A 15103-nucleotide genomic window follows, 5' to 3' on the forward strand; every position below is an offset into this window, starting at 1 on the left:
GAAGAACGCTGTGCTGAAGTAGCCCTGGGGCCTCACTCTGCCTTTCCCCACAGTAGCTCACTGCTGAGCCCGTGGGCAAGGCACAGGGTGTTCCATCTAGTAGGTTCTCTCTGAGAGAGACCCACACCCATACCCTCTAGCAACAGCCGGCAGCAGGGAGGGAGCACTACTCCACCTGTGTGGTTTGGGATGGGGCACACAAAGCAAATAAACCAGCTTATTTCCGTCATGTGTAAACCTAAGGGACCCCAGCAGCTTTGGAATGCCATTGGTTTAGCAGTGCTAATATCCACATGATTCATCCTGAGGCTTACTTAGCTGTTACATTATTTCAAGACTTTTTTTTTTCCTATGGAGAAAACTGTCCCTATCCTAGGCTGCTTACACAGGAACATAAGCCCCCAAAGCCAACCGTTTTTATAGGAGAATATCAGACCTGAGATATATTATCCCCTGGGGTGTTTTCTTCAAGGTAAGGATGTTTTTAATCCTTAATAATGATAAAACATCTCTGCTGGCACCCAACAACCAATAACATACTGACTAAAGAAAACAGAGGCTACTTGAAGAGGTATCTGCTTTTATCTCCATAGTTCCAGGCCAGGCATTTGGTGAGTGCTCTCTGTCCTAGCGAACATTGGGGCCATGTGGGTGAAATGGAATCAAGGGGCCTTATTCCACTCCAAATGTCATGGCTACCTACAACCTAGGGATGGAATCGGTTCTCTTCTGCCCCACTTGTCAGGTAAGGAAGAAGAGATCCTTTGGCACAGTCACTTACCCAGGAACCTTTTTGTTTCTCTGATGCCACATGATAGGTATCACCAAGCTGGTCAATTTCATGTTCTTCATGGCTTCCCTGAGGCATTATATGTTGCTCTAGCTTTCTGCTACCGTTGCTGCTTAACCTCCTAACCACAGGAAATCTACTCTTTTGGATCTCTTGTTGTCTACTATGACCGCATCTTAGTGACAGGCCTGCTTTTGTTTTTGATCCACAAATTCTAGTCAGTTAACACTGCTGGACTGAGAATGACTCATGGGCACTCTCATGAGTCAGGTTCTCAAGTCCAGGTTCTTGAGTTGGGTCCCAAGGACCCAAATTGACAGTATTTGAAAGTAACCATCAGATTTGTAGCCAGAAACCTATGGCAGATGCACCGCCACCCCATCCCCAATTATATGAACGAGGACGGCCCTGGAGTTGCCCAACTCCAGTCAGGGAGACAGCAGAGCTCCAGAGGGGGGTGCTGCCTTTCCTTCCTGCTGGGTCCCTCGTAACATAAGAGCAAGTTCAGAGGCTTGGAGATTGGGATAGGAAGCTTCTGCCCCCATCTTCTGCCCTCTGTACTCACTGTGGCACTGCCTGCCTATAAACCTGCCGCAGCTCCCAGACCTGCTTGTGCTGCCTCTGTCACCTGGGTGTCCGCTCGATGCCAGGATGCCCTGGACCTGAGAGGGTGCATAAGGATGACTGCTAAGTGCTCAGGAAGATTTTTCCTGTTGTCTCAGTACAGGGCTACCTCTCAGCCTCCACGTGTAGCATTTACTAAAGTTTTAGACCTGAGAGATGGCTTCATTCTCCCAGGGGACAAATGGGGAAAAGACTCCCCAGCGGACATTTCGGGGGTCTTAATCCCAAATGGAAAAACCCACCGCCACACTCTTGGTGTCTCCTACTCTACGCAGCACACCTGATTGATTCCACCTCAGGCCATTTCACGGCAGCAGCACTACTCATGGGCAAAATCCTCACCCCCGTGGCATTCTGTAAACTGGAGCAGTAAGGCCTCAACTTCCAGAATGGAAAGGAGATGGAATGACCTCGTGGGGGTGACAGGTACAGCACAGCCAGCATTTATTTGGGTTGTTGATTTCCACATACGAAATGGTTCTGGTTGCTACTGAACTCCCTTGCCTCTGTGTGATGGTCGGGTTCCGTATCAACCGTGGCATTCGTGCGGGGACGGGGGAGAGAAAGCTTTGCTTTTGCTGGCACCTGAAAATGGTTCTCCAGGCAGCACGGAGTTGCCAATGGGGAACTGCTGAAGTAGCACTCCAGAGAATCACCAGGGAGACCCCTCTATCTCCTGCCAAGCCAAACAAACCCTGCCCGTGCAACACTCTGAATCACACCTCTCCGCAGCTTCGTTCCTCCTTCCCCAGCTCAGCACACTGCGCCGCCTTACGGGAAAGTCCTGGGTGTCAGCAAGAGAGGCACATGAGGAGAAATGAACCGATGCAGGAAGGGGGAGTGCCGCTCAGTCATCTTTTAAGTAGAAAGGAAAAGGTCATCAGAGCCGTACGGGGCCTGGGTTGGATTGTCGTTGACTCTGCCTTGCCGCAGCAAAGGGGCCAGCACCGGGCACTGCCAGCCCCATCCAGCTGCTGACAGCCCAAGCACAAAGAAACGCATGCTCTGTGTACACAAATGGGTCTGCGTGTCAGCGTGAGCCCATTTTTAGCCCTTGCCCGGGAAGGGCGGCCCGTGACATAGTAATTTAATTAAATTTGCCTCCCTCCATGGCCCACATATTTGAAGAGGTTTGGGGGGAAATGAATCTGGCTGAGGAACATTACCCTGCCGCTCTGGCACAGCCCCAGAGCCCAGCCGCAGGACCATAAAGGGTCTCGCCATCCTGAATACGGCCCAGGGCATCTGTCTGCACCGCAGGCTCTCTGGCCGGGCTGCCTGCTGGCACATCTGGCAAGGCAGCCTCTGGAAGCACTCCGTCTCCATCACAAGGAAGCCACCGGGGGCAAAACAAGGGGACTCCCCACCCCCTACTCAAGACCGCCGGCAGCAGCCTCAGCAAAAACTAGGGCCGCAGTATTAGCTTTCCCCACTGATTCAGTGTCTGAGAAGGGAGAGGGCAGAATGGGAGGGCACCACAGCCTCGGTAATGGCTGTCACCCCGATTTCCACGTCAGCCCACATCCTTGTACTTCTGCCCTGGAAATGATCCATATTTAGGGGCCAGAATTGATTCCAGTGAACTTCTCACCATGTTTCACATCTCAAATGCTCGTCAGTTTTTGTCCAAGGTGTCTGAGCTCAACCCACCCCCACAGTCCACACCCCAAGACCTCCCCCTGCTTTCCAACCAGCCAGGGCTTGTCTTGCATTGAGTCCGTCACTCCTCAGGAGGCACCAAAGCTTTCACTTTCACTTTTCCCTTTTGTCCAGAGTTCCCGCCCTTCTCTTATCACTAACCTCTAACCTCTTACTCAGCCTTTCATATCTTAGGTCAGCAGTACCGTGCCTGCTGGAAAAGAGCATTCTTCCTCGTTCTCTTTCTCGCTCTCTACCAAAAGCACATCCTCCTGGCTGGCTAGGAGAGATTATCCTGCGTAATGATAGCAGCACCTCCGAGAGAAAGGGAATTTCTCTGGCACAGTTTGTCTCAACACCAGCAGAACACAGGCTGTTGCTTAGGAGTGGGAATCATTAGAGTCAGGCCATTATTGGAGGGGACCAGTCTCTAGGGGAGCTAGCAGAAATTACCACTCCTTAATAGACAAAAACTCATTTGCTTGAAGCCCCCGCCCTCCTCTTTATTTCTCTGCGTTCTCCACCTCCCTTCTCTTCCCAGCTTTGAAGTCAAAAAAGAGAGGTAACGCTATCCCATCCAAGATGGCAAATTTCTGCTAAATTAACTTGGTTAAAAGATCCTTGGTTGAAAGCGGCTGTTCTTTTAGAATGTTTCTACTGGGACTTGGCTTAAAACCATCACGAAGGAGACAAATTCTAATTAAATGTATGCGATAAAATTATAGCCAGGACCACTCCATTTCCCAACAGAGGATTTGTTGATATGGGGGAAGAGGAGACATTTAGTAGCCTCTTAGACTCTGTTTCAGGGAAGGCTCCGAGTCAACCTGGGCCATCTAAGCTTTCCCCGCAAGGGTCCCCTCGCTTACACAGTACTGGGGAAGGCAAGCGACGTGGAAGCAGGACTCCGCTTGTCAGTGGTCATCTTGACCTTGAACAGACCTCTAACATGATTTAGCTTCTGTATGCCTTCCCTGCACAGGGATACGAGTTCTTTACCTCACAGCTCTTTGCTCTTGTGAGGGAAGGGGGAATGGCATAAGCAACAAATGTTCCTTTTAATGTATTACCCGTTTGGGCTGCCATCAGAACTCACATGCCTTGGAACATCTGTGGTTGAAGAGAAAGGAAAAGTTGCCTGATTCCTCAGTGCTAGCTGTTTGAATGAAGTCATGAGTGGTCACCGTCTCAGAGCATTAAGCACAGATAAGGTGCTGGTGTGAAAGGCCTTCCCCTTCTCTCCCTGGAAACAAACTGTAAGGGATCGTACCAAACTGCAAACTCCAGGGGCACTAATCACTTTGTGGTTTCTGTAAGTGGCACCCGCCGGATTTGTCAGTCACCGTGGCGCTGTTGCTGTTCAGCAGTGCTGGGTTGAGAACCCAGACACCAGAGATCTGGTCTCTGCACCACCAGCTATGTGACACCTAGGAAAGTCCCCTGGACTTCATTTTCCTCATAAGTAAAATAAGGGGGTTCAGTTAGATTCTCTGAGTTAACTTGGAAATTCCCTTCACTGTTTCCACATCTCTGAATTTTGAAGCTATAAACCATCACTCTGTCCTCAGTGTCTTGCCACCCCAAGGTTGGCCAGCCTTGATGACACCCCCAGGATGTGAAGGTGCCCTCAACGGACATGATACCACTGGTCAGAAGAGATGTGGACTTGCAACAGGAATGTGGCATAGGGACTAAGGAAAGGGAAAGCTACCCTGCAGGCACAGCAGGCTGAAACAAGAAGAGTATGGAATAGGCCAGTTCCTTATTCTTCCTGTTTTCAGGCTTCTCTGTCGCTTCAGAGCCTTCTTCTGACACACATGCATACGATACACCCAGTAGGTGCACTCACTTCCCTCATCAGAGTAACAAAATGAAATGCAAACATGCTTCGAGATATCTCAGCCTTGTCATGTGTCTTCAAGCCCCCTCCTCATTTCTAATTAAAAAATTAGGATTCCCTGATTCCTTTAGCAGTCTCTTCCTTGGCCCTCCCTCCTTTCTTATTCCAGACTCTCCCACTCCATCCCCTTAAAGAGATGAATTGGAAGAATATGCTGTCATGTCAGAAGGAAGCCATTGTCAAGTCTCACAGCAGAGCTAATAGGATAAAGTATTATCCGACTTCCCTTAAGTCCAGAAATTAAGTCTTCTTGCAATGGTAATAGATTATAACTTGTAACCACTGCAGCTGGTAGGCTGCAGGAACAGGCTGTGTGTATCTGAGGCCTCAGCTCCATTTCTGGGCCTGTGCTGGGCCTTTTGTGAGGGACACACTGAGCATTCCTGCAAACACTGCTGCCCTATCCGTGCAAGGAACTGCCTGTGCGGAGAGCTGTCTGTAACTCATTCAGTTCACCTACAGGGCGGAATCTGAGTGGGAGAAGCTGCCTGAATGGTCTTAATGAACCTGGATGAGTAGATAGAAGGGAAGGAGCCAGACCCTTGAAGACTCTAGGAAGAAGTAGCCGGAGGCCAAGAAACCAAACTTTGCATAGGGAACAGTTAGTGTGTGAAAGCTCTTCTCAGTCATCCGTGCTGACTCATTGAGCAGGTCGAGTGATTTAATCTAGTGACTACATCAGCACCAGTGCAGACATGGGGAAACCAGAGGTGAGACCTTAAAGGAACTTTCAGAGACTATAGATGAAGGAGTTGCCTTGGAAGAGGAAACGCATGAGGCCTGTCGGAAGAAAGAGCCATCAGTCTTCTAGAGTGGAACGATCTTGCAAAAATGGTCTAGGTCCTATCATGGCAGATGACTGTACTCAGATGGGGATTATAGAGGGAAACACCCTGATATAAGAGTTATTGGGGCACCTGGGTGGCTCAGATGGTTGAGTGTCTGACTTTGGCTCAGGTCATGATCTCACAGTTTGTGAGTTCAAGCCCTGTGTCAGGCTCTGTGCTGACAGCTCAGAGCCTGGAGCCTGGTTCGGATTCTGTGTCTCATTCCCTCTCTGCCCTTCCCCCACTCACACTCTGTCTCTCTCTCTCTCAAAAATAAATAAACATTAAAAAAATGTTACTGGAGGGTGCTACTTATTAGTGGGGTTATAAGGAGGTGAGTGAGTATTAAAGAAACTAGTGGACCAAGGACTGTTCCTTTGGCATTTGGTAATAAAATCTCTAGTAATTGTTCTAGTATTGTTCCTAGGTGCACAGAATGAATGACCATGAAAGGCTAACTACTACTCTGCTCCATCTAGTCCCCACACCTGGCAATAGAGCAGCCTTTCCTGTCCGTGCTTCCCTACTGGAGGGTCAGAAATCTTGATGGGGTAAGTTAGGGAAGACACCATCGTCTCAAATGGTAACACTGTTTGACAGGAGAGCTTCTCCCAGAGATGGCCCCCATAGGCCTCAGCCTAATCTCTCTGACTCACTGCCAGGGTCCATGTCCTCATTTTTATGGAAAAACACAATTTATGTAATACCCTCCCTCTGGAGTAATACTCTTTTCGTGGATCTGCAGTGACTCGCACCCACTTCTCTCTCCCTGTCTTTGCCCTCATAGAAATGAGGAACCAGGTTCAGTGCAGACCCCTGAGTGAGCCGGTCAGGGTCCAGATTAGGTTACGGTCCTAAGGACTGGGCTGTTTCCCCCTGGCAGTTGGCCATCCTGCAGGATAGAGAACAGGACTGTTGTGGGTGGTTTGGCCCAAGTACTGACAGCAGAGCTGGCATGTACCGGAGCACAAAACCTGTGATCGTCCGAAAATCGAATTCTAGCCACTCATTAGGAAATCAGAATGCTTTCTCTCTTAGACTTCTCTTGGAAAGTTGATCTCCCTGCTTTTCTTCTCCTCTGTCCCATGCCACGAATATCGGACTGGTCCTCCCCCATCCAGGGTCCAGCCAGCCTCTTGCTTGCTAGGACAGAGGAATCTCCCTGGCTTTCCTCCTTAACTGCATTGCAGACCCTTAGCCTGTCTATCTGCCATATAGCTCCATTCTGCTCTCACTTGCTCAAATTCTGGTCTTCTTTTCTGCCCTTTAATTCTGCTTTGAAGCCCCAGCAGCTCCTCTCTGTCCTGCCTTCTCCCTCCAGGTGCTTCAGCCCTCCCCTGCCCTACCCTTGGTAAGGCACCCTGACAGAAAAACAGGGATAGGTGGAAAAGCCTCCAGGAAGCTTATCCTCTTAGGAAAGGAACAAGGTTTCTTAGGTAAAGGATTCCTGGCCCAGCCCTCAGCTTGTGCATCACCACCAACAGCAGCACCTTTCCTTTCTTCTGGCTTAGCGCAAGGAAAGGTAATCTCTTCCGGGACAGAAACGGCACCTTGGGCCAGCTGGAGAGCTGGATTAGGGAACAGAGCACAAGGCACTGGTTTCCTGGAGGGAAAAGTACAACCCCTCTTTCCCTCTGGGCCTGGCCTTGGTTACATGGTACTGTCTCCCTGTCCCCAACTTCTGAGTAAGCATTGTTCCTCTCTGGAATAGCTCAGTAATGTTCTCTCTGGGCACAGATGAGGTTCTAGAATCGAGGTGGTAGTGACTGGGGGCTGGTCAGTTGGTCCTTATGTTTGTCATCAGATAACTACCAACAATACAGCGTTACTATGTGATGCCAGTCACCACTCTTAAGTATGACTTTATACATATAATTTCAGATTTCACAACAACCTGTGAAGCCGTGAGATCGTAGATACTAATATGTCCATTTTACATATGAATAAACTGAGTATTTATCCAAAGTCACACAGGTAGTAAGCGATGGAGCTGAGATTCAACCCAGGAAGACCAGATCCAAAGTCTATACTTGTAAGCACTACGCTATATTGCTGCTTTATAGATATGTACATTTCACTGATGTGGTTCCTGAAGCATTTGTTGCTGCTTCAAGAAGCAATTTGCTTCATTTGAAATTTAACGCAAAGATGAAAACAACCTTAATTCACTGCCCAAACCCTTCTCACCCCTTCAGGGGTAAAGGGTGTTTTCTGAATGCATGAAGACCAGGAGAGGTGCTTTTGAGCCAAAAACTGCCTTGCGGTTTAGCTGAGGCAGGATTTAGAAATGGCGTGAACAGTGCCCGCATTAGCCGATGGCATGTAGTGCTGAGCGCCAGCAGAGGAGATAAAATCAGACATATGTTTGGATATAAATGTTCTCTCTTCTTCTTCTTCTTCTTCTTCTTCTTCTTCTTCTTCTTCTTCTTCTTCTTTCTTCTTCTTCTTCTTCTTCTTCTTCTTTCTTCTTCTTCTTCTTCTTCTTCTTCTTCTTCTTCTTCTTCTTCTTCTTCTTCTTCTTCTTCTTCTTCTTCTTCTTCTTCTTCTTCTTCTTCTTCTTCTTCTCTAATTTTAATCCCCTGCCGCTTTGTTGCAGTAAAATGTTAGGGCCTTAATTGTGGGCTCTTGCCCCCTGAGGTAGTAGTCTGGGCTGTGTAAGGCCCCCCTTAGCCCTGTCCTAGTCTCTGTCCATCTCCACAGAAGGAAGCCAGAACTCTCCACTGTCAATGGCCATGGACTCTGGACCTCTTCCCCACCAATAACAGGAATTGTTTTGCCAGGGACTCTTTACTACATTGTTCTACCCAGCACCCAGCAAGTTCTTGGCCTCAATACATGTTAAACAGCCCTGATAAAGCCAGTGTCTCTAGACCTTAGAAACTGTCCTGTCTACTCTCCCTTCTTTGATAATAAGATGCAGCGGAACACCGAAGAGCGTTAAAAGGCCTGGAGCAGATTATGGGAGTGGCAGCCACAGCATGGCACTTACAGAGCTGGGGCTAGGGTAGGTACAGTGGAGGAGAGACGTTAAGGACCCCACCCCCACCCCCCCGACAGTCTCATTGTGGAGCCAAATAAGCAGAAACCATTCCACTGTGGAGAACTTGCTCTGGTAGGTGCTTTAAGACCTCTGTCAATCGTCAACTCTGCAGAGCTTCCAAGGCTAAGGATGGGAGAAGGCCAAGCTACCTTTCCCTTTGTGAACACCCTGCCTGGTCTAACGTCACCCTTTCTCCAGCAGCCGTCTGCCACTGAACCTCCGAATCGGAAGCTGTTATGTACAGTCCTGAGGATCTAACCCCTTAGTGAGCACACGTGGCCCTTTGGCCAGCTGTGGGGCCCCCTGTGGTCAGAATTCTGGTCAGACCTTGGGGGGCAGTACAGCCAGTTCTGAAGGAGATTGAGCACCCCAAAAAGGAGAAGAGAACACAGCGATATCTGGAGGAAGGTCCCATTTTTACTGCACGGTGGCAGGGAAAGAAATAGGTTCTTGATAGCCCAGAAGAGCCTGAGTGAAGAAGGCACATCTGACTTGGGAGTCCAGAGATCTTGGTTTCAGTCCCACCTCTTCCACTGACTAGCAGTGTGACCTTGGAGATATCTTTCAGTTTCTCTGGGGCTGTTTCCTTGACCATAAAATGTAAAAAGATTAGACTAAATGATCTTTCATGGCCCTTAGAAAATTCTTTAACTCCATATAATCAGCAGCAGTCTTTCCCTCTAATGTGTTGCTACAAACTACTCCCCTGAAGAGCTACCAACCCATGTCCCATAGCTTGGCCGTCAGGCCTGAGGATGAGTCACCAACACAGCATGAAAGCCTGCACTTTCGGTGCTCATGGGACTCCTCTCTGAAAAGCTGTCCCAGGTGCCTGCTACGAAGGAGGCAATACCCACCATTACGGCAATGGAGGTTTGCTGCTGTAAAAGCTGAAACGGTGCCCAGCTCAAAGAGTGGGCCCAGAGCAGAAAGGAACTACCCTTGCAGCCCTAAGGACACTTAAACCCAAGAACCAGATCTCAGTCTCCCCCACCTCCTTTCAGGTTTCTTCTGGAAAGCGCTTCTCCCTCAGATCCCAAGATGGCAACACACTCAGCCCCCAGGACAATGTTTGTTCTTAGGACTCTTCCCCGGGAATGTTTTAGGACCATTTCTGTACCCCTCCCCTCAGACCTCTGGTTCAGGCACAGACCCTTCATCATTCCAGAGCGACTGTACAATCCCTAACTATCCAAATAGCTGCCAAAAAAGGTTAGGAAACCTGGCCCCACATCCTCTGTTTCTGAAGCAGCCGCTTTGTCCACAGTTGCCTCCGAATGTGTACCCAGGAAGCTGTTCTGAACAGCCCGAGTTGTCTTGTGGTGCTGGGAAAGGGATAATTTCTTGCTTTTTCAGCTGGTCCTGGCCAAGTCCCACCCTTTACTCTGCTGCAGTTTTCTCGTGTTATCGGGGGGTAGCTACGGCAGTAAAAGGAGAGCCAGAGGGAACGTGTATTTGGAGCCTGGAAATGTGAGTGACAGTTTCTAAAGGTGTGCCATGCATGCACGCATGCTACCACAAACACTGAGACCCAGAAAGGACACATATCTACCCAGGGGATTAAGAATCGGCCCTTTTCTTAGCCAACTGCTGCAAAGTGCTGCCTGCCTCTCTCCCCGTTCAGTGCCAGGGAGATCACACCCACTCAGTCCCGATTCCCTGCATTAGTATAAAAACGCTGAGGAGATGCAGGGTCCCGGTTCATGCAGCCTCCCTGGACGTCAGTACTCGGTAAGCATCAGGAGACAGACACCCACCACCACCACCACCACCACCACCACCACCACCGAGACATGTTTGACTATTCAGCACCCAGAGAACAGAAGGAACACTGCCTGTGGGAAGTTTAAGCCAAACAGCATTATTGCAGGCCTCTTAAATCCAGGTCCCCCAGGGTCTCTGGGTAGATAGAGCTGGTGCTGCCTGACCAGCAGCTTCTGCTGAGGTGGCATTTAACTTCTGGCCTGGTCCCAGGAGCTGAGGCTGACCCATTTCCCCTGCTTTTCCAGGGCATCAGGAATTTGGTTCTACCCCCAACAAAGCCAGGGACTAACACACTTAGCTTTTGGAAGGTGCACTAGAATTGGGGTGCTTTTTATTTAAGCTAAGGAAAGACTGTTGACAGCTTTAGCATTTTCCCATACTTGAAAGAAATTTAACATTGTCTTCCCCTCCCACCTTACGTCTCCCCTCCCTTTGCCTTTTTTTCTTTAAATAGAAATGACTTGGTTAATGTTTATAAGGATCTATAGGACCTTATTCAATTTAACCCTTTGGGGACATTGGATTAAAAATTGAACAATATTTATTAAAATACAAAAATACACTTTTCTCACATTACAATCAGTGTTCTTTTGTTGGCATTCCCCCCCACCCACCCATCCCACCCCTTTCAAATCTGAACCCTTTATTTCTTTTTAAAGCTAAAATAATAAATGAAAGAAGTTACAGCATTAAATGGACCAGAATAACAGAGATCTCTGCCTTCCCCGCCCACGCCCACCCTTTCTCCTCCACCTCCTCCTGAGGTCGGCCTGGGAGAGGGAAGCCTTCCCCCCACTGTGCCACGTTCCACAGGACTCCTTGCAGAACTCACTTCTTGTGTGCATGTATATCACTTTTGTTTTAACTGTGGATTCACATCTTTTTTGTGAACCATCCTGTTTAGTAAAGGCTTCATTGTACTTGAAATGAGCCTGTGCCCTTTTTCTCTCTCCACTCATGTTCTGCCCCCACCCCATCACCACAACCAGTTGACATCAGCTGTAATAATCCCTAATGAATCAGCATTTAGAATAGTCACCAAATCACAAGCATGAGAAAAGCTTCCACTCCCCCAAGCTCCCCAATCCCAGCCTCTCCTCCTTCTCCACCTTAAAACAAACAAAACCTTTATAAAAAATCATAAAATGCCATCATTGTCTACAATCATTTGTCAGATACCAGGAACAACAGGTGGACATGGCACCATGCTAATTTATGGCCTCCTGTGAATACATTCTCTCTGCTTCTGCTCTCCCTTCCCACCCCCCCTCTGTGGCCGCACCCCCTTGGGGGGGGCCTCCTCCCCCTCAAGGGAAACCCTGAATAGACACATGCCCTGCAGAGAGTGGGTTAAACCCATCTGCAGGAATCTGGTGCAATGTGAAAGCATTTGACTGAGAGCTACGCCAGCCCCCTTCCTTCTCTGCTCCTTCCCGAGGCGCGCTGTCAGGCGGGGCACGCGCGTGTCCCGGTGCACAAACCAAGGAGCCTTGTGCACATGGACAGACGGAAAGACCGAGCCCCTTTAAGGAGTCATTTAAATTTTGGTGGTTTTCCTGTTTAGAATACATTTACAGATCTATCTTCCCCTTGGCCTCTGAAGAAAAAAAAATTATTGCCTCTTGACACTTCAGCACAGTACAAATTCTCGGTGCTTTTTTTGTATTTCTTTTTAAAATAAATTTGCAAAGACAGCTCTCAGCTTAAGAAAGGTGTCTATAGAAATGGGTATTCCTGTATGCTGTGAAGCATCTTCTAAAAAATGACAGTCTACCCCCACCCCACCCCACCCCTCAGCAGCCCACACCCTACCTCTTTAGGGATATTTGTTGTTGTTTTAGTTTATCTTAGCAGTTTCAGCCTTGTATCAGAAATCCCTTCTGGCATCATAGCAAGTTGACTTGTGGCTTCTACCCCACAACGTTCCCAAGAACCCCACTCCCCCCTTTAAATAGAACTTACAAGTTAGAAAATAGTTTTGTTTTGAATTTTTGTTTTTAAATTTTAATATAATCTGTTTCTTTTACCAGCCCGTAGATTTAATATAGAAGCATATACAAGAAAAAGTCTCTCCCCACTCTGTACAAAAGTTACTGTCGTGTGTGTGTGTGTGTGTGTGTGTGTGTGTGTGTGTGTGCATTCTATTGCATTTTGTAAGTTTTTGGGGGGAGGGGAGTCATATTTGAGTTTCCTGTACCTTGTCCTTGGTATGGGTCTGAATTATATAAGGTTCAGAGATTGTGGTGACTGCGGGGTGCAGAGAGTTCCCCAGGCTGTTTTCTGTCCAGTGGGCCCCATGTGCTGGTTTGTAGGTGTTGTAGTTAATATGGTCATGAATTGTGGGCAGCACTACTGCCCCCTCACCTGATACACCGGACGGAGCTGCTGTTGCTGCCGCAGACGCCGCCGCTGGGATGTCTTCGTCCACCTGGATGATCTCAACTGTCCGGGCGGCTGTGACTGTACTCCTCTGCTGGTGCCGCTTACGAAGTTTGTAGAAGACAATCAACATGGCGGCAGCTAGCAGAGTCACTGCCACAAAGCAGCCAATGATGATCTTGGTGGTCTTCATGACTTCATCCAGGCTGGTCTGCATCTTATCATTGGTGTCTGTCGCGGGTACCTGCTTGGGCACACGGGTGGTCTGAATGAGCACCGTGGTGGAGGTGGTATATGCCGGCTGATAACCAGTGGACGTCGTAGGAACAGGCTTGTACTTGCGCGTCGTATCCTCAGGTGAGATCTCAGTGGTCTCCACTGTGACTGTGGTGAAGAAGCTGTAGTTGGAGGTGTTGAGCTCGGCCGTGCTCACGTTGAGGTAGGCCGAGGCGTTGGAGTTGCCTGCCACGTTGGTCACCATGCAAGTGTATACCCCGGTGTCTGAGAGCAGCACGTGGGAAAAGTTCAAGGTGCCGTCGTTGAGGACAGAGATCCTCGGGTGGCGGGAGGCGTGGCTGAGCACTGTCCCATTGGGCAGCAGCCACTTCACGGAGGACATTGGGGGAGTCCGACACTTAAGTTCCGCCATCCGACCCTCGGAGATGTTGAGATCCCGAGGGGCATCCATGATGAAGGGGGCAGAGCACTGGAAGGAGGCCTGGTCCACCTCCACCAGGTAGCGGCCACGCATGTGCAGGGGAGCATGACAGCGGCCGCAGCAGGTAGAATTGGTGGGTATGTACTCCCGAAGCCACCAGGCTAGCCACAGAATGTCACAATCGCAGTTCCAGGGATTGTGGTGTAGGTGCAACTCCACAAGGTACCTCAGTGGGGTGAAGAGGTCATGGGGCAAAGAAGAGAGGTTATTGTGGGCCAGGTTGAGTTCCACAAGTGAGGCCAGCCCATCAAAAGCGTTCCGCTCAATCAGGCTGACCTGTGAGTTCATGACCCAAAGCTTCTTGAGGGAGCTGAGGCCATGGAAGGAGCCAGGCCTGATCTCAGGGAAGTGGTTCCCTGACATCTCCAGCTCCTCCAGCCCCACCAGGGGGGTCAGATTGGGCATATCTTTAATGTTGCACATGCCCAGGTTCAGGTACTTGAGGTTGAACAGTCCCTCAAAAGCGCCCTCAGAGATGTACTCCAGCTTCTTGAGCTCCCCCAAGTCCAAGCGCATGAGGGAGGGCACCCGGTTGAAGGCATAAGAGGGGATGCTTTCTATGGGGTTGTTGCGAAGCCAGAGCTCCCGCAGCTTGGACAGGTACTCAAAGGCCCCACTGGGGATGACTGTCAGCCAGTTGTCAAACAGCTCCAGGGTGTTGAGGCTGGCCAGGCCGTTGAAGGCCCCCACCTCGATCTGCCGGATGGAGTTCCTGCCCAGCTGCAGGACCTCCAGGTGGTGGAGGTGGCGAAAGGTGTCGGCCTGGATCATCTGGATATTGTTTTCCATGAGGTTGAGGTACCGGGTGTTGGAGGGAATACCCTGAGGGACCTCGGAGAGGCCCCGACGGGTGCACACCACCTTGCTGAACTGGTTACTGCACGAGCAAACGGATGGGCAGTTCTGGGGCCCGGCGGAGGCGGCAGCGGCGATGGCTGCACACAGAATCCACACTTGCGCCGTGAGGTAGACGACGGGGAGCAGGACGGCATTCCAGGTGTGGTGCACAGTTACCTGCCACAAGAGCTTCATGGTGTGGCACGTTCATAATTCACCATCGCCTGGGATTTTGGCTCGGAAAGGAGAACCAGCCCTACCCCGGCTTAAATGAGCTAGGAGCTCCTCTTTCCATCTGGAGAAGGAGGTGGGGAGGGGGCGATTAGAGAGACGGAGCGGACCGGTGGAATAAAAGCATGCCCAACTAAAGCGTGGCCCCTGTCTCCAGCCCCCCTCAAGGCAAGCCCTCGGAAAGCCGAGACTTTCTCTCCCCCGCGGCAACCATCCCCACCCAGTGAGTCGCTGTCACCTACCTCGGAAGGAAGGAATTGGCGTGGTGTCCTTAAGCGTTCTCCACGGGAGCCGGCCACGTCGTTGCCATTCTTACTTCTTAGTTTTAATTAACAAAACGGGGGGAGGGGGGGAG

The 15103-nt window shown here is 49.8% G+C and overlaps 2 protein-coding genes across 2 annotated transcripts in view; one reads left to right on the top strand and one right to left on the bottom strand.

Moving 5' to 3' along the window:
* The window catches only part of SND1 (staphylococcal nuclease and tudor domain containing 1), a 425897-nt gene that overhangs the window by 351116 nt on the left and 59678 nt on the right, over positions 1–15103 (top strand). The gene's annotated exons all lie outside the window — the stretch shown is intronic.
* On the bottom strand, positions 12379–14731 carry LRRC4 (leucine rich repeat containing 4). The gene has a single exon (XM_030308366.1). The coding sequence runs from the start codon at positions 14710–14712 to the stop codon at positions 12760–12762; it is 1953 nt and encodes a 650-aa protein (XP_030164226.1). The 5' UTR covers positions 14713–14731; the 3' UTR covers positions 12379–12759.

The sequence above is a fragment of the Lynx canadensis genome, chromosome A2 (genome assembly GCF_007474595.2).
Source record: "Lynx canadensis isolate LIC74 chromosome A2, mLynCan4.pri.v2, whole genome shotgun sequence".
NCBI lineage: Eukaryota > Metazoa > Chordata > Mammalia > Carnivora > Felidae > Lynx > Lynx canadensis.